We start from the raw sequence: 25,265 nt of genomic DNA, 5'->3' as shown, positions 1-25,265 counted from the left end.
CTCACTGTAAGCCACTAAGCTTTTTCCCAGATGTCAAGGAATGCTTCAGCGTCCTCTTTAAGTGTTAAAGTGGTAAGCCACAGTGTTGATTTACTGACACAAAGCTACAGTCACTTGTCACTTTCCAAAGTCTGAGTGTGAGATAGTGTATACACACAAATTGTGTTTGTATATATGTATATTTTTAAACTATTGTTTGTTTTGAGGATCTAAAGTGAAGTGTGTCATTTTAAAAACATGCCACTTCTTGTCAGGCCCTTGAGCCATTTAAAAAAAAACAGGATCCAGAGGAAGTGTTGTGCTTCAGAGTGCTGATGCTATGTCAGCGAATGGAGTTGTTTACTTGTTCAAAACTTGACTGCAGCTGGAAAGACCTTGCCTGATGTCTCAGGCTGATCACAGGTTGTGAAGTGTTGAAATGACAGGGTGGAGAGTTCAGGGAAAGAACTGGTCTGAGTGGAAAGTCTAAAGTCACTTAGAGGAAATGACTTCTTCTAACGGCACTAAAGGTCACAGGCTGCCTTTACTTCTTCAATTTTGTGATATTTTGTAGCATCTGAAGTTGACATATGAGTGCGCAAGTACTGAAGAGGTACCCAACCACAGGCTGCAACAGCACTAACACTGAATATCCTATGGCCCTAGGACATATTTACGTCAAGAGTTCATATTATGCATTTTGGGTTTTTGCCTTTCCTTTATTGTGTGCTGTAGCATTTTTGTGCATGTAAATGGTCTGCAAAGTGAAAAAACCCAAAGCTGTAGCGGCGTTATTTTAGATCACACTACCTTGCTCAGCATGACCCGCCCTACTCTGCCTCTGATTGGCTACATCCTGCTCATTAAGCAATGTGCATGTGCAACTCTCACCAGAGATTGAACAGAGGCGAGATGCCTCACTCTGTAGCTAAAACGGAGCGTACAAGACGCAGTGTGAAAAGGGATGCTGCAGCAATGCACCAAAAATAAGTATGTAAACCTATTTCTACTAGGACCCACAAATAAAAGTATGCACCTGAAAAGTATTATAATATGACCTCTTTAAAACCTGTCAGATGAACACAAGTTTAATAGTTATCAAACTAAATATTATATGCAGCAGATAATAAAGTGATTCAGTAAGTACAAAGGCACACCATTTAATGAGTTTTGTATCATGACATCCAGAAAGCAACACAATCCCCCTCATTATTATAATATACAGCAGGAAATGTTTCATTGTTTAAACTTATCATCAAAAATGCATTTAATTAGCAATCCCTTTACATTTCCTCTTGTAATGTTTATTAAATATTATCTTTCCCCCTTGTGTGCTTTATCACTTAAGTGATTTCGTTTTTTCCAAACCAGAGGTCTGATCGTTTCCATTGCATGCCACTGTGGAGGAAATTGGATGTCCAAATTATCCTCTCTGAGACTAAAGTAGAGTACTTTTCTTGCTATTTTCTTCCCAAGTATCTCACATTGCTCTTTATTGCTTGAGCAGCTCCACCAGGGGAAACCGTTATGATTTGGCATGGGTAGCGTGCAGGCGGAGACACCCATTTTGGATAATTGCTCTGAAATGTGCTTATGTAGAGGTGCCTGAGGCAACAAGCTAACCACAAACATAATAACAGTTTGGACCAGTGGAAGAAGTTTTAGGCAGAGAAGAGACACAGGGAGGGAGGCGAGGACGCCGAGAGGGAAAGAGGAGTTTATGCAAGAAAAGGTCATTTTTTGAATAGATGCTTACACTGCTTCATTGTGTATTTTTGGAGAGTTCACGCTGAAGAACACTTTACAAGGTTGCCCTCTGTACTTTTCAACCCTTGTTGTTTAGTGAATTTATGATTTGCTTTTGTTATATTTATGAAGCCAGGATGGCGTTATCTGCAGTTCGGGAGTGAAGTGGGGTCAGTGAATTGATAGGACACAGCTGTCCCTCCTCTCCTGTGCACATATTTCCCTCGGGCACATATTTGCACGCAAGCATAAAAACACACACCTTCCATTGACATGAATTCATGGTCCCCTTGTGTCGCCAACACAATGTCACATCCTCTCTTTCTCTAAAGCACACACTCAAACACACATGCCCTATTGCTTACAAACTCGCAAAATCGTGTCTGTCATAGGCTGCTGGCTTAGCACTGTGTGTGAATGTGAGTGTGTGTGTCTGTGTGTGTCTGTGTGTGTGTGTGTTGTCTGTTCATTCCCCAAGCAGTTTGCTTTAATCTCCTCTAATTTCATTCTCAATCTTTATGGAAATCAACTCTCACAACCAACTCCTCATTTCACCATCTCCCTTACTAATTAAGACCAGGAAATTATTCCTGGAATTGGCTGGCAGGAGAGAAGAAGTGTGTCTCATCCCTCAATCACTTCCTCATTCTCTCCGTGTGTCTGCAGTTGTTATTTGTCTCGCATTTGTGGTTACGTGCCTGCTTTTCCGTCCCACTGCGAGTTTCTCAGCATTTGTGTTGTGCCTGCTCGTTTGTCTCCAGCTCCTGTGTGCGTTTCCCCTCACTGTGACAGTATCTCGTTCTCCCTTTGTCTTTCAGTGTCTGTACACGTACGTGCCTCGCTGTGTGTTGTGTGGGTAGCCATGTGGTGGATTTAGGGCTAAAGCTTTGGGTGATTACTCCCATAATGAACCATCATGCTCTGTTCAGGCTGTCATCCCCCAAAGGGATTGACTGTATTATGAAGTTATCATTCAGCCTCAGCAATGCTATGTGTCCTCACATAACTCCCTTAAAATATAGCTCCACACACTGAGTGTGATAATGATCAGATTTATATTGCATGAAATTAAACCTCATCGTCTAGTTTCGGAAGGTATTCGGGAGAATTTTGGAAATCTTAAGAGCTTTGTCGGTGGTGTATCTCCAAAAATAAGACGGCATTATCACGTCTAATGTCCTGTTCTCACATACAGATACAAACGTGGTAGACTGTCTCTTATCTGTTATCAATCTGCAGCTCATCTGCTGCTGCTTTTTAACTCGCTTTATAGTATTTGCTTTGCAATAACACATACTGGCAAGAATGATTGACACCGGGGTCCCATATCTGCCCTCAAGTCAGTCCTGCTCCTGGTGAAGTCGGGGTCAGGGTTAATGAGCGCCATTAGCTGTCGCTTACACATGTCAGAGGTGATTTGCGTGAAGTAGAAACTTCCTGAACTCCCTTCTTTGCACAAATGGGTGATATTTGACTCTTGGGGTCATGATTTCTGGCACCATCATGTGTTGTTGCTCAATAGGGAGTTTCCTCTTGAGGAGCAGGAGGGGAGAAAACACATTGCCAACATTTTCTTTATTTCTGGTTATTTGTAGTATCTAATCATTGATTCATTCCTAGATGTGAATTTGTATAAGTTACTTGTCCTCACATTTCCATTTTTGAACTGTGTTCCTTGCATCAACAATACGTTGGATTCAGGTTAATTTACATTTTTGCCAAAGTCAAACTTTTTGTGCTATTCCTTTACCATCCATGAACACACAATAACTGTGCAAGCTGTCTGACCTTAAAACATTTCTTCTTCAGTAGGTTCTATCCAAAGTTATGCAGCACTTTATTACAATTTTATTTCTAGATCGCTAAATGCAAGTAGCTCATTTGGCAATTTGAGCTAAAGTAGAAATTTGTGAGAGATTCGTGATATCTGCAGTTTAGGGCACAAATGTCCACATCTCGCAATAACAACACCTAGAAATTCAGCTAGTCGTGATAGCTTTTGCTTGTCCAATATTTTAGTATATTTTAGTCTGTATGAACTGGGGAGAGAAATTCACAATTCTAAAACCTGGATATCTTTAAAGGCTTGATTCAAAGTTTCTTTTACGTCTGGAAGCTGGACAACTATTATCTCCCTGCTTGTCTGTGGGATCTTGATAAAGGAGATGTAATCACAGTCGGATTGATGGCTGGGATGTTTGATGGATTGCTGGTTTGCTTTTGAGGGAGATAAAGCAGATAAATACAGATGATACAGGGTGGACTCACTGACATGAGCTTCTGTTGAATGGTTTGGTGTTGTGGACATGAAAGACCAAGCAGGTGGTTTTGGTATTAAGAAAAAGGTAAGGTGGTCCTGCTGTGTGCTGCCAGCTTCTCCCTCCTTCCTCCTCTCTCTTTCAGCCTCTCATCTTTCAGCCCTCCACCTGCTCTCCTACCTTCCATACCTCCCCCTCTCCTTCCCTTCCACTCTTGCCTCCTTCTATGTCTGTTAGCAGCTGTAAAGTGATGAAATACCAAGAGAGTGACTCGGAGTCGACAGGTTCAGCATTAAAAAATGTTCTATCTACCTTGTCTGTGTGTGCGCGCACAAATGGTGTAGCACAGCTGACGGGTAGGGTGATTAAGAGTACACCAGGGGACCACGAGAGTAAAAGGACACAAAGATACGTACACACACACTCACTCACACACATACACTGTAACCTCCAATGAAAGTTTTCTGTGTATGGTTTTTAAAGACTAAAGGACAGAGCAGAGAGGATTTGTCTCCCACAGCAGCCATCCTTTGCAAACTAACAAAGTGACTCCAAACTCCTCAAAGTGAAAAAGTTTTTCACACCAACATCTCAAAGATTTCTATCAGTTAAATGCTGCTGTTCATGCTGCCATAGCAAAACTCTGGATGTCACGTTGAAATACACACCTCACATATCTTCAGATATGTTGCCAGTGTCATTAATCATCCTGGATTGCTGGCTTTCATTAAATTCGTAACATGTGACACTTAATCGGGTTTAGTTACACGTCTTGCTATCCCATGCACGCAGGAACACATACCTGCACGTGCAAGACACACATCCATTTTCTTTTTTGCTAAATAACATATGTATTAGTCTTTGTATTTTCGTAATCCGGCTGGTTTGAGTAATCGAAAGTGTCTACAATGTTATGATAAAGAATGTGAATGGGTGAAAGAGGCAGTTATGCAGATCCCTTTATCCACATCATATTGAGACCGTATACTCTTGATTCCAGGATAAACCAGATCATAAACCTCTGAGTTACACCAAGGATCTAGAGTGAAAAAAGAAACATGTTTTCCTCCCTCCCCACTTCATCCCCTGCATATGTTCTTATTTAGAAATCCATCAGCGCCATAAATAAAGTCACCTGCTAAGTCCCGCAACACTGCCGCTCATCTCGGGTTACAATTTGTTTAATGGCCTTTTTCTATGGCGGGCTAATCATTTTAACATGTGTTAAAGCTCAGCTGCCAATAAAAAAGGATACATGCACACGGTGCAGCATATGGCAGCAGACTGGAGGTGAACAGGGGAGCAGTGAATTATGTTTTTTAACTCTGTCCAATAGCTGGAATCAATCAAACTAGAGAAGAAGAAGGTGAAGAGTGAACGACAGAATGATAGAAAGGGTTGCAGTGAAAAGAGGGAGATGTTAATGAAATGATATCATGAAAGAATCTCACTTAGAGAGACGAGTTGCAGAGTGAAGACAGGAAGATCACGGTATGTGTAATTTTATAACAGTAACAGTATAAATCACGATGCAGTAATCGTTCTGTAAATTCAATGAAGAAAAAGTGACCTTCATATAAATGAGAGCAGCTGCCTCACAAGATACGACGCTCGAGTTAAAAACAAACGACTCCGTGTCGGATACTCAAAATCCAAACCGTGCACGCGTGACAGAAGTCTCACCCTTTCAGTAACAGGTTCCTCCTCCTCATCTTGGGTTGGCTGCTTCCTGCTCTGCATTTACAGCGGGTCACTCTCCTCCTCCATATTTTCTTGTCACTTCCCGTCCTCTACGGTGGTTGGCAAACTGGCTTAGGGGTGCATAACAGCCACCAACTGTCACTCTCACCTCTCGTGAGGATGTTGTTGTCCTGCTGCCAAAATCATGTAACCTTGCGAGGCAGCAGGATTCACAAAATCGCGGGATCCAGCCCTGTTGTGACACATAGCCAGCCTCCGATATACTGTATAGCAGCAGATGCTAAGGGATAGCTTCTGTAGTGGGAGCAGTATCTCTGAATCTCACCTGATGGACAAGCTTCTGCCATCACATGGTATATACCGCTATTTCATCCAACTCTATTAATTACAAAAATTGTGTATTTTTATGTATAACTGTGTCAAAGTATGGTGGCGAGAGGAACCATGAGATATCACGAGGAAAATACATAAAGCACGAAGCATCAGTTAAACAAAACTATCCTTCCCTCCATTCATTCATCAATCCTCCCACTTGAGTGTCTCGTGTTTTCATTCATATCCTTTAACAGCTTTTGTCTCCCCTCCTCTCTTTTGTCTTCCCGTCTCCTGTTGTTCTTATTTAAATGTCTGGCTAATTGTCTTAAAGTCTGCTACTGTGAGCAATTTTTTTTTTTCTCCTTCAAAATGAAAACAGATGAAAAACGTTCTGTGAAAGAAATGGCAGTGCATGCCATGCTGCTTTGTAACGCTGTCATCTATCACAGCATGTGGACCATTAGTTTGAATCATTTATTGTCCTTGGCGTGCGTGAGATCCCTGAACTCTGGAAAAGTCTATATGGAATGAGAGCAAAGGTTTAAATGTTGTGCATAGTGATTGAGGGCATGCATACAACAATGCAGCCTGTGTTTTAGTGTGTGAAGTAGCTCAAGCACTTAAAAGTATGATCTGCAGTGTGTTTAAAACTGTTTTCACCGAGTTGTTACAACATGTATCTGCGTGCGCGTCAGTGTGTGTGCCCCTGTGTGACACTCAGAAATATACAGCTAAGTGTTTTTCCTTGTTGTGTATGTTTCTGAAGTGACAGGAGAGTGGGAGAAGTTAATATATGCATGGCTGACTTTCAACCGCCAGCTCCATAATTACTGTCATTGTTGCCACGGCAATGAGGTAATAAGCTCGCTTTACAATGACATGGCACCATCTCCTGAATTTGCCTTCACTAACTGCTGAATCACAGGATGCCGTTGCAAAATGGCCTCCCACACACCTCCGCTTTCCATTGAGGCGTTTTTTGCCCTCTGATATGATGACTGATGTTGCTTTGGTGTGTCATGTTTCCAGGGTTGTCCTCGTTAGAGATGAAATAATTTAATACTGGCTGGAACACATGGAGTTAACCAGCTTAAATTCGAGGCTTCGCCCTCCATTGACACATTTTATCAGCGGATCAGTGCTCCCATGTTTCACCGCAGCGTGCAACACGAGCTTTTTCACAAGCTACCCAAACAAAGTCTTAACTACCTCATCAGAACAGTTAAAGTGTCACACCAGATGGTTTGTTGCACAGACATCTGGTGAGACAGCCTCAGGAACTGTTTGGGAAAAAGGGCAGGCACTTTAAAAAAAAATGCTTGGCAGGTGATTGGGCAAAGCGTCTGTCACAGTCTGACGACAACCAATCAGATCAACAGTAGGAGAGTGCTCCCATCAGCAGAGCTCGTTGGTTAGTCAAACCATACCAAAACCATGTAGCAAAATAAAAGAGCAAAAACATTTAAAAAAAGCCTTCAGTGCTGTTTTTTGCTCTTCTTTCAGTGAGATATACTCTCCAGATCTGGAGAGCCGCCATTTTTGTCATAGTAGTTCCTCATAGGATGCTGATCAGTTCCATTACTGTTGTTTGGCCACAATTACATTGTGGTCTTGCAAATCCAGCTTCCTGGCAAAAAATTATAAAATCATAAGATGTACGTCAACCAGTATCATAATGATGTCATTTTCCGTGCACGTTCATGAAATTTAGTAATTAGTTACAGTTCTCACACCTGCACACAGACACAACTCACCACTTTATTTTTGTCTTTTGCGGAGGGAAAAATATGTGCATTCAGTACAGCGAGCTGACATCGCCTGGACTGTCAGCTATTGTGTGCAATCTAACATTGATTAATTGAAGGCCATTTAAATTGTACTGATTGTAATTACATTATTTCATTTGAAAAAGTCATTATTTACATTTCTAGGCACCACCACATTAACCAACATAGTCATATGCGCTCTCGTTCACTTCTATTCCTGTCTTACAGTGGTCATTAAGTTCCCTTTTCCTCTCTCCTCAGATCTGAAGAAGTCATTCGACCAGGAACCTCTGGGAAAGGAAGTATCCCTGGAGCAGGAAGTGCTGTTACAGTGTCGTCCTCCGGAGGGCATACCAGCCGCTGAGGTACGTGCAGCATTATTGTTAGCCTCTACCTGACGTGAATATAAAGAAAGATGTGAGATTACGAAAGAGGACTTGTAGAACAGAACGAGGGAGTGTGACTGAAGAGACGGCATGACAGAATGAAGACAACGGGAGGATGCAAAAAGATGTAAAAATAGAAATCATCAAGTGGAGGTAGCTTGAAAAGGCTACAGAAATGTCAGGTATTAAAGATGTGACATTGCCTGGAACTGTGAATGACAGACAGCAGAACAGAGTGGTTTGATGGGTGCGTGTAGTCTTTCAAAGTCTGCAGTCAGTGGTTGAAAGGTGTGCTGAATAAAAATGTCTCCTGACCCTTTGACAAATGTTGTTATACAGCTTTCTTTTCCTTTGCTAGTGTTATGCCTTAAGCAAAAACAGATAAAACTGGATATTTCAAACAGCGGGGATCACACTAAATTTTCATGAGATGTATCTGAGACCTGAGACTTGGACCTTATCACAACTATGAAGCCTTAATGCAAGTGAGGAGAATGTTTCAATTGTCTTGTTTTGAAACATGTTTTCAGAAAATTTCAGCATTGTTTCACGTTGCGCAGCAGAATTCATGTTGAATAGTCACCGGGGGAAACCGAGGGGAATGGCTTGGATCCTGTTTTGAGTGACGGTTGCTTGAAAGCTCTGCTGCAGCGAGGTAACGCTGATCTAAAGATCCAGAGTTTAAACTTAGACTTAGATGTCCCCAGAGAGCCAATTTGAGTTGCAGCACATTGCATGAAGTAATCTCAGAGACTGCAGAGGCCTAGCCTATATTCCTGTGTTATTGTAGACTTTCACTGCTCGCTCTCTTACTGTACCTGAGCTTTGCAGAAAATAATGAGGGTAATAAATGATGGCGTACCGTTTGCTTTCCTTCAAAAGGGATGAAAAAATGCTGCCATGTTCGTTTTCATTAGCAGAGATGTACATATTGCTGAAAACTGAACTGAGGTGAATCCATTTGCAGTTAAGAGGAAACCGTGAATGAGCACAATTGGCTTTGACTTCGCTAAGGGGGAATCTATGGTGGCCCTGAGGGTCAAAACACATTTCAGAAAGGCAACAACACTCCAGAAACGCGATATTTCGGTTGATAACGGTTGAGATTACAGAAAACAAGGGACAACACTTCTCGTTTGTGATTGGACAGAACCTAAGGCCCTGGCAACAGTACTATTGTCTGCAGTGTCCTTGCACAAACTTTAAACTGAGTTTGAGTTGTTAAAATATTCCTTTATGATTTCAGCGTGTGACATTCTTATAGAATAATTTTTGAGATGCTTTCATCAAATCATGTTATTAAAATGCCCCGGGGAACCCTGAAAGCACATTTGAAAGAACTAGATTAGATGGGGCGGCAACTATTCAACAAGTGACCTCTACGTCTGCTCTGCAGTCCTTTCAAACTCAGTTTGAATTCATGCAAGGACACTGCTGAGAGTAGCACACAATAGGACCGGAAAAGACATGAAATGTCGACAGTCACTTGGGTTCTTTCAAATCACAAACAAGAAGTGTTGTCCCACCTTTTCAGTGACCTGAACAGTTGTTGCTTCGTCAAATGTTGTGTGATGTTGTGTTTTGACCCTCGGGGGGCCACTGTAGGAATCACATTTGGTCCAATGAGCCACCTTGTAAAATCACGACATCATTCTTTTGGTCATTTAAGCCATCACTTTACCGCCTTGCCCAAGGACACTCTGATAAACAAGGCCGACTTTATGAGGTCAGAGGCCCCCGCCAATGCCAGTAATTTGAACAGGTGTGGGTTAATCACAAGCATACAAGTAACACTACCACAACGGTACCCGTAAGATAATATTTAGCGCCTCGAGTACATTGTCAGCACATCCACATTTTATTCCCTCATCAAACGTGTCGCGCAGTAAACATCCGCTTTGGAGGAGCCACACATGTCACTTCCACTCCCCGAGGGCCTTAACTACAGAGAAGAACGTCATTCACAATTCAGATCGTTCTTTACTTTCCTACTTTCATCTGGCTGCGTTCCCACCTGAATGGATAAAAAGACATAATTTCATTTAGTCGGTCACAGGGGAAGAGCAGCACAGCACTCGGAGAGGGCTGCGCTACCGGATAAGGAGTCTCTGAATCAGGTTTCGCTCCTCAGGGTTTGATAGTCGTTTTCAATTGCACCTAAGTACACAGCTCCCCTGAGAGAGCGGGGGAGAGAAACTGAAAGAGAGGGGGCGAGGGGAGGCACTCAGGCAGGCCTGCATATAAAGTGAGGGAGAGTGTGTGTGTGTGTGTGTGGAGGGGGGAGTCGGAGATGAAGTCGGGGAAGACTAAGAAAAATAACCAGAAAGAAGAAGGAGAGGTAGGGAATAAGAGAAGTGATACTTTCCTGTTTTTTTTTTTCACTTCTCGAAATCTTTAATCTCTTCTGAGGGAAAATGTGTGTGTGACATCGTGACATCAGTTCAACACGTCTCACGTCAACCTCGTCTCCTCGAAATAAAGATTGTGTATCACTAAATTGTTTTCATAATTCCATTGGTGACGGTCTGGATCATGTTCACAGATCACCTTTCTCTAAATAAATGTAACACTACATCTGTGTGGTGGGGAGGTGGTCGGGGTGGAAGGAGGGCAAACTAAGCGTGAGGCTGTGACACCAGAATCCAGACCTGACTCCTGTCTGTGGTTACGTTTTAGCAACAGAAGCACTTTGGTCATGGTTCGGAAAAGGTTGCGACTTTGGTTAAATGTAAGTAGATCTTCTACCAAATCTTAAGGGCTGTCGACACCAAGAACCATAACTATAACTATAAATATAAAGTCTTTCTAACTGTGGAGTCCACACCACAACCATAACGACGACAGTGGGGAACGATATCGTCGGGATCACTTTCAGAGCGAAAAAATCTACCGGGCCGTCACAAGGCTTGATTTCAGGGACATTTCCTGACAAAATAATGTATATAAGGCTGCAAATTACACATAGAAAACATAATTGTACCTACATACTGACATACTGCCAAACGATCTTTGGCAGTGATGTAGTCTCTGCTTGTTGTGATGTCCTTTATAATGATAATTGATGTTGACTCAGCCAAAAGTATGAATAAAATTTGTCTTCAAAAGACGACAACTCTCGTAACAGAGTGCTGGATTCTCTCAACTCCTCATCCTCGAAGTATTTCGTGAAAACTGCATCCTTCTGGGGCTTTTCTTTTTCGTTTCTCTGTGGAGTATACAGCAGTTACAGGTCATTAATATCCATTTTCCTAAGCTGCCGACACAGCTGGAGCGTGATTACAGGACGTTATTGTTCATCAGTGTGGATGCTCACGTCGTTATCTTTATAGTTATAGTTTTAGTTGATGGTGTGGGCCGCCTGTTATTTCTCAAGTCACTGCTGACTTTTTCTGTATTACGGCAGACTGTGATCTTTTCCTAAACTGCCACTGCCAAAACACAACCATAAAAAAGTTGAATAACACTGCAGTCACCATGAATGGATAGTGTATTGCACGATTGCCTCCGTCAGTGAAGATTTCACTGATACGTTCAGTATCAACATTTTTGCAACTTGCCAGGTACATTAATGAACAACATTCCCTCATGTTGATATAAAACTCATTACATTTCCCTCAAACTGGTTTGCTGTGACAAATAAGTTGTATATACATAATTTCTCGGAGACAGTATGCTTATTTTGTCTCTATTTTTCCGCCACACGCCCACGTTGACACTAAAAACTCCCTCTCCCTCATCTTGGAGACAATTCTCCACGCTAATGACTCATTACTACTTCTGCTTCATCTGCTTTATTTATTTTTTGACACCTGTTTGACACGCGCGACACATTCGTTCACATAAGTGCGGAGGCATGCTCGCACATACGCGCCGACACTCAGAGCTATTTTTCCCGGTGCGTTCAATTTGCTACCTTTTTCCCATTCCTTTCTCCTGTCATAATGGGATCTCAGGGCAAATGGATTGGTCTGTCTCCCCCTGTCTGCTGAAGCTGATTAGAGGGATTTAGGTTTAAAACCTGCTGATGACCTCAGGTTGTAGCCCTGACTTTCCTTTTTATCTCTTCTGACTTTTCTATTTCTCTTTGTTCTTATCAAGCCAATTCTCTTTGCAGTTCACAGTCTCTTTTTCCTCGTTCTCCTCTTTCTCTTGCTCACTTCTCCTCCACACACACACACACACACACACTTTCACACACTCTTTTTTGATTGACAGCTATCGTTGGCGGTGTCCTGTGACCTCTCTCAAAATGTTCTAATATTAGTGGTTGCGGTTGCTGTGTCGACCAGTTGACGACTGTTGTAAAGTTGTCAATGTGATAGGGTCGGTGCCCTGATATGTGACACCCACATCGTAATACCCAGCTGGCATCACGTGGCCGTCAACATGCCGCACCGAAGCCTTGACTCCCTTAACGCACGCACACAAACGCACACACACAATTTTTCGTTTGTTTGCAGCATTTGTAACACGCGTGCCAACACACAGATGTTTGTCCATTCATTGTCACAGGTACACACACACAGACACACAAATACTAAAGTATAAGAGGTACACTAAGGGACAGATTAGCCAGCGATCATTTTAACTGCTGCACAACTGTTAGCCTTGAGAGGTCGGGGTCAAACCAATCAGAGATTGCAAAGAAAATGTCTCCGCATCAACTGACACACCCTTGCTTCCTTTTCACTCTCCTCTGACAGTACTGCTCTCGTCATCAATCAGTCTTTTCAGTGTGTTTTTTTTTATTCCTCTCTTTCAATCTAAAGCTCCTTAGAGACAAAATCTGAGGCATTGTGAAATCCTTGAGAAACATCTAAATCTCTTTAGAGTGTGATTGAAAGCCTTTAAAGGCTGATGGAAAGCTATTGGATTCAGCGGGGACGGTTCAGCAGTTCAACAGGAAAGGCTTGAGGACACAGACAGTGAATTCAGAGAACTTGCAACAAGTGCTGCACAATGTTCTCTCTCAATATTAAAAAAAAAAAAAATGTCTCCAGTTTTGATTTGATTCAATTCTGGCTCAGTTTATTTATTTTTTTGGTAAACTTTTTCTATACAAGAAGTACTTTTCTGCCCTGAGGTCATCAAAACCAGTCAGGATAATCGAATCGCCCACCTAAGCTTCCACTGAAACCAAGCAGCGCTGAAATGAACTTCAGATCCGAGCCGACTTGTACATTTTTTCTTCGTGCAAATGTTGCGAGCTTCATTAGGACATAGAGGCCAGAGAACGAGGCAGCAGTCTGACGGCAGGAATACATTTTCATCTTGAAGAGTAGGCGTGACCCTGCAGGCCAGGCAAAGCCTAAGACTGCGCATAGCAGGTGGGGTTATGGATTTGTGCGTATGTGTCTATGTGAATATTTGTGTATGTGCCTGTCTGCGTCTGTCTCTGTGTGTGAGTGATTACCCCAGCTGCAGTGAAATAAACACATCAGTGTGTGGTGACAGGCCCTCCACGTGTCTATCCCTAACACACACACACACACACATGCACGCAAACACACGCAGAGTCAGACAGTAACTGGATACGTGTCTGGAGCTGGGTCAAGTTCCTGTCACATTCTTAACCACTCAATCCACGGCCCTGAATTAGTGCAAATTTTTCACATGGATAGCAGCTCATGACCGACCCGTACATTATCTGCCTGAGGGTAATCTTTCACATCACAACATAAATTTAAAGTAAAGTCTGAGACCTGCTGTTTTTATTGGGAAACATTATTTAATATACATTCAAAGTAGCATTTCATTGATGTGCACACCATGGGTGTCACGGGGAGGTTGTCCTATAAAGATGGGATTTAGATTATCATATCAGCAAAACACACAATCCAGCTAACAGCTTCAAGGTTCCCTTTGTTTGTAGCTGATCACAGCCAGGAAGAGAAAGTTTTACCTTCAGGCACAACACACACACACACACACACACACACACACACACACACACACACACACACACACACACACACACACACACAAAAGAGGCAGCTGTGTGTGTTTGTGTGAATCCAGGAGGCACAGCCACACATCTCGCACACATGTTCACACACACATTTGGCCTCTATAACCTCCCTCAAAGTGACCATCGATGTCATTTTTTGTGAATGACTGACTGCGTCAAACACTGTGGGATAACTCTACACACATGTGTGTTATAACCAGTGTCTGTGTATGGGTGTGCCTCCGTGTGCTCGAACGACTCTTTGTGATGTAAAATAGAGCAGACTTTTCTGTCAGAAGTCATCAGCGGTGTGCTGCGGCCAAAACGCTCATGGCTTTCCTCGGCACTCGCACACTCGTACAGTAATACTGTATGCGGACCCCACGCAGTGCGTTTCAGTCCCTGAAGTCACCATTGTTAATGTGTCATACAATGACGTTTACTAGCAGAATCTATCTGGAGGTTATAACATCTGTGCCGGTGGAGTGCTTTAAATGGACAGTGGAGGTGACAGTGTGAATTAAACTGTCTAACAAATAAGACACGCTCTCTTCCTTTGTCCAAAGATAGAAGCAGATCTATTGAATTCCTTCAGCTGTAACACACTTTCAGATCTCACTAGAGCTCAGCATTTTTCTGGACCTCAGAAACAAATGTATGAAATATGTAAGGGATAAAGCCTGATGAGGTGTCTATTATCAGGATTGATACAGACTATGTGGAGGCTTGAAAATGGACACCTCAAAGGGCATTGTCACTCATATACCATGGTCACTTGCCAAAGGAAAAAAATGAAGACCATTAAAGCTAATGTTGGTAAGAAGCATATTATGTTATATTTGTAGAAAATCTCATAACGTCCAAATCAATAAATCAGCAGCCTCCTACAGCAGCTAATGTGGGAATAAAGCACATACCTACAGCAGTAAGGAGTAACTGTCGCATCGGGTAGCCTTTTTCAGACTGAAGCCCGTTTCTGACGGCTGTATGGTTTGTGTTTTCATGATGGTGGCATTTCTGCATTTAACAGAGTTGTTTGTCTATGTATTTATCAGTCTAAAAAAGCTAAGAGAGCTCACTGAACGTAGCGAAAAAGCTGCTAACACATCTCCCTGCTTTCCAGCGATAGCTACAGGGCAGTCGGTGTAGTCACTGCACCTTATATTTTCATGGGTTTTGTGATCAAAATCTAAAGTTTTTCCCAAACAATAACTAATGATAACTTAATGGCAACAGCCGAGGGTTTTAATAATACCTGGAACAATTATTACAATCCAGTAAGGTTCCTATGCAATGTAAACGTTCACTACTCCAGTGAATAGGATGAACCAGATACGACATGACAACAAGAGATATTTCTAGTCCGCTCAGCTGATAGGACCCTTTGGCTAAGCTATTAGCCAGAAGGCAATATTATGCGATTATGAAGATTCACAGTCAATAACATTACACATGTTTGACAAACAATAAATATAATTTGACAGTATGTCTAACAACGAGACTAGCTAGCTCACCAGCAATGTCAATGTCCCCTGAATCACCATCAAGATTTTCCCGGATAATTGAAAGACGCTATGCCACGTGTACCGTCGGTCGCAACCTGAAGTAGCGAGGTGAAGAGTGAATGAATCATAAGGCTCTATCCTGTGGTGTTATGCACTCAGGGACTTTACTCAGTGTTGTAAATAAGATATTTAGATAAGATACAGGCTACAGCTCAACAATTCAGAACAGTGAACAGACATTAACAACAGATTGTACATTTACCAGCAGCCAATCGGAGTCGAGTAGTCACCCACACCATGCTACAGTACAAGATAAACTATGTGTTCTAATTGCATCCAAAACATATATTTAACCAGAACACTCCGTTGATTGTTGCATCAAAAGCTCTGTCAATGGATATAAAGATTAAAATGAATCCTGAATGTATATCTGAATAAATAGAACTGAATGAACCCGAGGGGATGGGAACAGCAGTGGGTCTTTTTTAGCTTCATAAAACCTTGTGACAACCGCACCAGAAGTATTAAAGTCATTTTCATCCCAGCCCTGGAGAAACACACGTGTGTTTGTGTACCTGGGTGAGTGTGTGTTTGTTCGTGCCTGCGAGTGTGTGTTTTTCATGTGCACAAAAACAATTTATGTAATGCTGCTTCCTCCAATAGATCCTTACCTTAATCCTCTTTGAGCTAGCATAGTAAGCCCCACGGCTCATCTCCCATCACATTTTACCTTGATCCTCAACCTCTGTCAGAAATCATCACCGTAATCCACAGATTAGTCAGCAATCATTTTCATTCCGACTGCCGGTGAATTATTGAAATGGTGTTAAGATTATTAAAATGCTGTTGCGATGGCCTATCACTGCAGAGTAATTTACAAATGGGCCGGATGATGAGGAGCGGCTTTTGTGTTGTTTTCGCAATAAAAGTGTTGTGGCTGGTTGTTGGTGATGTAGAGGAGGGGATTGTGATCATTATCTAATGATGTGTGTGTTCACCGACACATGTACAGACACATACATGAACTTGCGTACAGTACAGTATGTTTTATCACTTTGACTGCTTCACTCCTTGTACTGTATAGCAGCGCAGTCTTTTATAACCACTTTGTATTTTGGGAGCCTTTAGAGGCTTTTCATCCAGTGATAAGCCATGTCAGTAAATCAGGCATTAGTCAGATCCCACTCCAAAAGCCAGCAGACTGTGCAGAACTGCATTGAAAATGTGTATTTTCCATTGCAGAATCTCTGCATTAGTGACTTCCTCGCTGTTTTATCTACCGACTACTCTCTCTCTCTCTTACTGTGTCTTTATACAGTCATAAAATGAGTGTTTCTGTTGCTTGTTTTCTCAGTTCAGTTCCATTCGGTTCCAATCACTGCTTCTGTCTAGACCAAAAGATTTAAATATATAATGTTTTTTTTTCTTTCTGCTTTTTCTTCCTCTTCTCATCTAATGCTTATTTCAGAGCACATGCATTATTTGCAGATTATAAGTGGAACATTTTCTTAAAAACACTAAAACCAGATGTTTATCTTGGCTTTTTCTCAGGAGTTCTGCTATTTCAGACCTCACAGTGACTGTAACTGCCAGCACTTACAGTCCATTCACCCGTCATCGCTGCCATTTAGGGAAACTATCAATCAAAATTCAAAGGGGGAAGCTTCTCATTACATACAGTCGCCCCTTGTGTTTTGTTTCTTAGCTGACGACTGTGTATTATTTTCTTCCGTCCTCGCAGAGGACAGGAAGTGCGCGGGCCAGTGATCATATGTAGTTTGAGTCCTCTATGGTCTGAGGTTTGAGTCTTTTAGGAGACGAGGACTTTGTTCTTTGTGTGTGTGGTGTGTAGAGGACTGAGTGGGTGCTTGAGTCAGAAGTAGGAGGGTAGGAGATAATGAACGTTTGTGCAGACTCCCCCCAAATTAGGAAAACCTTCACTCTCCCCTTTCATTATCTATTCAAAGGCTTTAGCAAACACTATAGGATAGTCCACCTTCTGCAATCAGCCCTTTTTAATGTCTTCCTCGCAGGAATGTGAAAGGAGTATTAAATTCGCTGGTGTTGAAATGCTGACCCTTTGCTTTCTTTCTTTTTTTTTTTCAAATTAAAGCTAATTTACCGACCGTTTTCACAGATTTACACAGTTTCTCAGCCATTTTCCGTTTGTCTGTCCTTGTTGGTCTTATGCCTACATTTCCACGTCTCTTTTTTGATATTTCTCACACTATTTCTCCTTTTTGCCACTGTGTCTCTTCCTGTCACTCTTGCTGTCTCTCAGTCTTCCTCACGCCCCCCTGTCTTTCTTGACACAGTTCGGAGACAAAGCTGCGGATTGATGGTGACATGACTGTGTAGAGTGTACTGCATTGTCAGGCAGCTACCCGCGCTGCCCTCGGCAGTCCTGACAGTGTTGTCATGGATGAATGAACACACTGTTTTGACACGGGGTGCGACAGTGTCAAATAACAAATCTCTGCTCTCTTCTGTCAAGTTTTATAAGTTGTTAGACCTTGTGAGTCTTTTAGGACTTTAAAAGTTGTGCACGTGAGCATGTACCATCTATAAAAGGCTTCTGTGTATTTGCATATATATTATAAAAAATACAATGAACATATTAGAAACTTATTTATGAAATAATGTGGCACCTCAAAATAGTTTTCAGTCCTGCTGGCAAGAGATGTGTTATCATTTTATATGCTTAACTACTAAAGCAATTGGGACAGTAAATTCTTCATTTGGGACCAAGACTGAAGAAGTTTAATAATCCAGGCTTTGAATAATTGCCAGCAATTAATTGCTTTTCACTTACGTCACTATTCAGTTTAGTAGTCTTCAGTGAGACACCAAAGGAAGTCGTCGTCAAATTTGTCAATGCAATTAATATTTATTTTATAAATCTGACAAGAGAACATTATCAGAAGATGACCGTGTCGTCTTTGTGAAGCGGAGAATATGTTTGTAATGATATGTCATCTTCTGCCATCTGATTGTAAAATCCATTATTGCTACGATGCACTCCTCGATTTAACACTAAGTGAAATGTGTTTGGTGGTGTGAAATCAAATATGAGTCAGTTTTTGCTGAGCTGTATTAACCACAATACTGCTTACACCCTGGAATTATATTGAATCATCAGTTTATCAAACAGTCTGCCAAGAAGCTCTTGGCACTATTGATGCTTTGCTGATTTCAGAAGCATAATTCTTTCAAAGGTAGATGGCTGGAGGCTACTTAAGTGTGACCTTGCACAGGCTGATGCGCAGCACTTAGAGGATGCTCCTGTAGTTATTTGGGGAACCATAAGAGATAACATGCTGATCATGATGGCATCTGCTGTCTCTTCGTCAGTGAGAAAATATGAAATCAGTGCTGCAGTATGAGAAACAGCTATGCAAAGGGGTGTTCATTAAAGTTACGATTTTGCTGAAAAAACACATTCAGCTTCAGCGTATTGTTGGCCATCACTGGCACTGGACGGCACTTGTCGGAGGCTTTTTGGCCGATTCAGCATGTATGGTCGGCGGTGGCTCATCAGTGAGAGAAATCACTCGGATTTGCTGTTCAGTGCACGAAAAGAGAAACGGAAAAAGAAAAGGGAAAGCCCCTTGAGCCGGTCTCTGTAGTACCCATGATTTTACCCCTTTAGCACGTTTTCTCCTTATTTTTTAGAACGTAGAAGCATGTTGGCTGCCGGCTGTAGTCTTTGCGGAGACGTGAGGGAGTATGGTGTGTAGGGGTTTTACTCACCAAGATAGAAAGCCCAATTTTTAATTGATTATTCCTACAATATTCATGCATAGCAAGTTTTAAAATGGCTTCTGGCATTATTAGAAATGGTTTGGGAAAGATCATGGTTAAATATGTTAAAAAGCAAACATTAGTTGTTAAACTGAGAAGTGAACCCTACCTCATCAGCCCAGCCTCTGTACCCTTATTACATAAAGGACACTAAATCTCCTGCATTTGTACTAAAATTTTCCATTGTACATAAATTGTATATTACAGAATGAATGTAATAGAAATGAGCGGTTTTCATACAATACCTTCCAGCAGAGGCACTACGTCCTGTGGTTTGTACGTCTCCATTTTGTTCTTTGTTTACCATGCTCATATTTACTGTACACCCCCTTCAACAAAATGCAACACTAACAAACAGGGGAGGTCTCCAGTAGTTCAGCTGACCCGGCTAATAAAGCAAAGCTGATTTTGTTATTGGGCGGTTTTAATAACACTGGAGAGCTGGAGAGTCAATTAAAAAGGATTAGCATGCCCCCAATCAGCTCAGAGCCTCTTCATGCTTTAATGATTATGGAGTGTCATCAGCACTCCTACACTGTACAGTGAATCAGCTTTGACATGCACACACTCACACACACTCACGCACAAACCCCCCAAAAAACACACGAGTGTGAATGCCGGCACAGACGCACGACTGTGTTAAAAAAGTAAAGACAGGGTTAGCTTCCCACACATGCATACACGAAAACATTTTATTAGTTTCACGTCCAACAAAAGCTGCTTTCTTTTTAATTATATAACAGAGTTTATTATATGTATTTTGCACTAAAATCCTACAGGAAAAACATATTAAAACTTACAAACTAATAAAACATTCCTTTGTTCTAAGGATGAATAATTAAGGAATAAAGGCGTTTGTTTTCGTGTGTTTTAATTTCCATCTCCTTAGTCGTACCTTGAACATGCATTGTGTTTGAACCACCAAAATAACAAGACAAGGTTAACTTGATGAAGAGAAGGATGCAGTACATCCTTGCTGATTACCTCGAGTATGTGAGAGGACTTTTGAGGACATACCTCTGGGAACAGAGTGAAAAATGGATAGGACGACGTGAAATATAAATGATCTTAACCATGAATAAAGCAGACGCTCCTGAGAAACCCCAAACACCTACCTCTGATTGAATTAATGTAATTGCTTCAGACGCAATTTCCATTTCCCTGATTTCATGTGCATAACCCCGAGAAATCAGATGCGTTTATTGTACATTAAAAAATGAATATCTCTGTGGAAAGTCGACAAAAAATGAAGCAAAATTAGCTCAGGTTGCTGAGGTTGATGGTGCTGCTTGGCAGAAAAGCATTCCTTCCCAGATGAGTCAGGCAATGCAGGTGTTTTTAGATCGTAATGCTGAAACACTTAAATGCTCTTTAGCAGTCGTGCATCCTGCGGTTTCTTCTGCACACTCTGCAATTGCTCTCATTTCATCCCCACTGTTTCTTCATTTCTTCCTCCTTGTCTCTGCCTCTTTGCGTCCTCTCTCTCTCTTTCACCTTTCTTTCCCTCCTCCGTCTTCTGCTGTTGCCATTAGTGATGTTAAAGTACTTACTGAACTGGAGGTTTCAGCAGGAAATGCGAAATACATCACTGTCCAGAGAAATAAAGAAAAGCAACAGAGACACACACACAGAGGGCCTCAACACTTTTTACCGCACTGACCCGTAACCACGCACTGGGCTGTTCTATAATTTAACAAGCTGTCAATCATTTCAACACTGGCTCACAGCAACTGGGGAAGTCAGTTAGACAACACGCTGCCTTTAAAGACTTGAGGAAACTCCATAAAATCTCCCTAAGAGCACTCGCTGCGTCTGCTCAAGTTTAGGCATTGAATTCATTATTTTTGGTCGCAGTAGGGGTGGTAGTCGTTTTGGTTGAAGGAGAAAATTTAATAGAACCGGTTGTAAAACATAATTAACTAGCCATTTTGTGGTGATGGTCCACCTGTTTCTGTATCTGCTGGGAATGTGAATTAGACTGCATGAATCTGCTAAAAGCTACCAGTAGTAATGTATTACGCTTAAATCAATAAAAGAATAAATCAGCCACATTATCATGGTCAAACATTTAACTGTTTTGTACCTTTTATATTTGAAGTCCAGTCACCAGGACATAATGTCAGCAGTTAACGTCTCTGTCCACACACGTCCAAGTTTGTATGTGCCATATTGAGATTTGTACAAAACGTGTCGAATCAAGTTCGCATCACATGATTATTACCTGACTTTCACATTGGGAGGTGGAGGGGACAGTGGTGGAGTTAAAGGCTAGGAGGCAGCCTAAACAGTCGACTGCAGTTCGAATCTGCATTTCAGAATTCTTGGTAGGCGTTTCAACATTTGTACACGTCACACCGCTGGATATTTTTACGGAGAAGTCGGGACAATTTCCAGCTTTACTTGTGGCAACAGAACCTGGTATTTTTTTAAGGAAACCTCGGGCCATCTCTGGCTGTGTTTGTGGTGACCAAAACCAGATATATTTTTAACTTGCAGTCAGGCCGTCTCCAGCTGTGTTTATGGGTGTTTGTGAGCAGACCTCTGGCCATCTACAGTCATGTTTGTGGCAACAGAACTGGGTGTTTTTAATGAGACCTCTGGACATTTCTAGCCATGTTTGTGTTAACCAAAACAGGTATTGTAAGCCAAACCATGCTATTTTCCTGACCATGACCAAGTGGTTTTTGTGCCTAAACTTAAGAAAACCATCAGCACAATGTTATGACAAGAGAGGAATAGAAAATTGAACCTAGAACAAGTGCAAAGTTGAAACACAAACAAACGTAAAGTTTGAACTTATCTGTGGCAGGAACGTACTTAGCTAACAGTTATTCTGCCAATTGGGTCGATATTTTTACAATTTCCATGGACGTCATCATTTTTTTGTCTACCTCTCGTTAATCTGTTCGCTGCAAAAATACCTCCAGAGCAAATATTACCTTGTGACATCCAGGGCTCGGAGATTAGCCAAGAACACAAAGTGCAGCACGCCGTATTAAAACAGAAGAGAGACCAAGTTTAATCTTTTAATTTCCGAACTTTCAGTCCCTCTATCACAAGTGGAAAATGTTTCACTTTTGAACTTTTCCCCGGTGATATGTGAGGTGTTGATTCTGGTTCTAGCTGTTACTAGGTCAGCGCCTGTTTGGGGGAACGCTCCCTCGACGTGTCTGAGCTGGTGAGTGGATTTGGATGTTTTCCGTCTTGCCTCCCTCTAATGATTTGAGCCTTGGGTCTCATTTAAGCATTTCGTCCCCTAACACACTCACCCCAAACTGTCATCTCTGTATTTATTTTCTCTTTCCTTCAGCTACCACTGTTGCTATCACAGTCCCCATGCCTTTTCATATATATCGTCAGAGCTCCCAGTCTGAGTGGTTTTCTATTTATTCAGTTTGTTTGTTCATTTATTTATTTTTATTCTGTTTGTTCCAATTTCCTTTTTTTTTCCTCCTTCTGTTTCCTTCATCAGTTCTTGGTTCTCAAAATGAGCAATGCTTCCTTTTTTAATTCCACCTATGAGGAGAGACGTGATTTTAATAATATTTCATTCTAAATGTATGAGTAATTTATTGATGCTTTCCTCTTCTATTTCACCGAAAATAGACCAGTGCTGCAAGTGCTGATAAAAAAAAACATCCAATTACAAGTGGAACAAGCTTGAACACACCATTAAAATGACATGTAACAGTGGAAGAGTCAAATTTTTACACAAGGTGGATTTTGCACAAGGAGGTTACCATACCATGCTCCCCCCACACACAAATAATCAGCGGCCCATAGCTTTAAGTGTCTCATATCTCAGTGGGAATGGCTTTGCTCCCTGACCCTCAGGTCCCGACTCATCTGCCTCTTGGTCGCCTCTACGCCCGCTTGCTTCTTCATCCTAAAGCTTCCTTTTTCCAGAGCTCTTCCCCGTTATATATTAAAGACCTCCACCATCATATTAGGTATACTTTGAGTGATCTGTAATGTAATGAAATCCAGAATATCTGCAGCTCCTTTTCATCTTCTTGGTTGAAAGTTCAGCCCTTTATAATGAATTCTCTATTTATTAAAAAAATGATCATTTGTTGTAAAAATGATTTTTTTTTTTTCAATAACTGAGTTTACAATGATTATTTCTTTAGTTAAATATTGGGCTCAGGGATGCTGATACTTTTGGAATTAATCTGATCCAAAAGTAATAGCATTGAGATAGACCAATATATTTGGCTCACCTTTAAACCACCCTTCCCAGATAACTTGGTTTCCCTCACATGCTTTTTAACCCCACCAAGGAGGTTATGTTTTCACCCATGTCCATTCATTGGTTGGTTTGTCAGCCGGATTACACAAAAACTATTGAACGGATTTTCACAAACTTGGATGGGAGAATCAGTAATAGCCCCGAAATAGACCCCATTAACTCTGCCATCTATAAGTGAGAACAATTTAATTGGGGTCCAAATAAAAATCGCACCAATTAATCAGATTACAGGGAATAAATAACGATACAACCAAAGGGGGAAAAAACAAAACAAAAAACCCCACAACAAATTAAATACGTGCATCCCTAATATTCACTCAACATTTCATACCTTCATTGGTCATTATTTTTTTATTTCCTGGAAATAAATGTATTGCTAAGCAACTTTAACCCTAAAGTGCTTCCTCACTGAATTGTTTTCTTCACCTGGCAGTGTTCTTTTATTGAATTGTCTGTCAGGACATAGTTGGAGGTACTGGGGCTTCGGTAAGTTCAGTATCACAACTCTCGGTTAATAAATGCCTCTGCCCTTTGCTTTCAAGTTTGCATCGCCAAGCCTCAAGCCCTCCTGCCTTGCTATCTGTCTCATACACTCTCTTCCCTCTTCGAAGGCACTGGCCTTCTTCTCTGCCTTCTTCACTTTTTGCACATCTCTTTTTCCCATTTACACCAACACACACCTGCCTCATGTCTCAAAAGCGCAGCCCATCTATCAGTGCGTCCTCCACAGTCATAGCCCATCTCTGTAATGCCTGGTTCTTTGATGCTGGATAGATGGGTCGGGGAAGCTAGCAGGAGCCACGGGTTACTGGTGGGTTTTTCTTCCTTTTTTTTTTTTTTTTTTTTCTTCACACACACTCACACAACTCATGTTTTGACACGAAGACACGAGGGAAAAATATTACCTTGCCAACTTCCTCCTGTCTTTTCTTAATTTTCTTTTCCTTCCCTCTCCCCCTGCATTCCTCACATGACTTTTACTTTCCGTCTCTTGTTTTCCCAAGTGTTTGGCCTAATGGATTACCCCAGTATATCTTCCCCCATCTAGTCTCTCCACTCCCTTTTCTCTCCATTCAGCACCTCGGTCTCGTCCCCCCCTCAATCCTTCTTTCCCTAATTGTTGACATAGCATGGAAATTCCAGATTGCTCCGTCTCTCCCTCACCTCCTCATTACCTTTTCATTTGTCCTTTTTTTCCATACCATTACTCTCTCTCTCCCTCTCTCTCCACGGGCTCCTTCTCTCCCTTCCTCTCATGCTTCCTCTCCCTATTTGTTGACATTGTCGGGTTAGCTTTAATGGATCACCCACAGCTATCTGCTTCGAGCCTACACTCCCTGCTTCCTGATCCTCCTCCACCATAATCACTGCCTCCCTAACTCCCCATCTCTCTCTCCTTCCTTCCCCATCGCCGTGGAAATACCTTTTCTCTATCCGACCCTCTCTCGAGATTGCTCCCCATCCATCTTTCCCTCTCTCTGTCTCTCTCCACTCTTGAATGTTGACATGAGAGGGTGAGTCTAATAGATCACTGTGAAGCATCTGCACCTGTGTTAAATCTCAGAGGTAACACTGTGTGTGTGTGTGTGTGTGTGTGTTGGTGCATGTGTGC

At 41.8% G+C, this 25,265-nt stretch overlaps 1 protein-coding gene across 1 annotated transcript in view; it reads left to right on the top strand.

The window, feature by feature from the left end:
• LOC140995368 (netrin receptor UNC5C-like) overlaps nucleotides 1-25,265 on the top strand; it is a 201,316-nt gene that overhangs the window by 116,183 nt on the left and 59,868 nt on the right. Inside the window, exon 4 of the mRNA XM_073465343.1 lies at nucleotides 8,027-8,130. Within this exon, the coding sequence (XP_073321444.1) occupies nucleotides 8,027-8,130 (104 nt within the window). The remainder of the gene's footprint in view (nucleotides 1-8,026; nucleotides 8,131-25,265) is intronic.

Source organism: Pagrus major, chromosome 5 (genome assembly GCF_040436345.1).
Source record: "Pagrus major chromosome 5, Pma_NU_1.0".
In the NCBI taxonomy this organism is placed as follows: Eukaryota; Metazoa; Chordata; class Actinopteri; order Spariformes; family Sparidae; genus Pagrus; species Pagrus major.
The sequence above is the reverse complement of the archived record's forward strand: the minus strand, read 5'-3'. Positions and strand labels throughout refer to the sequence as shown.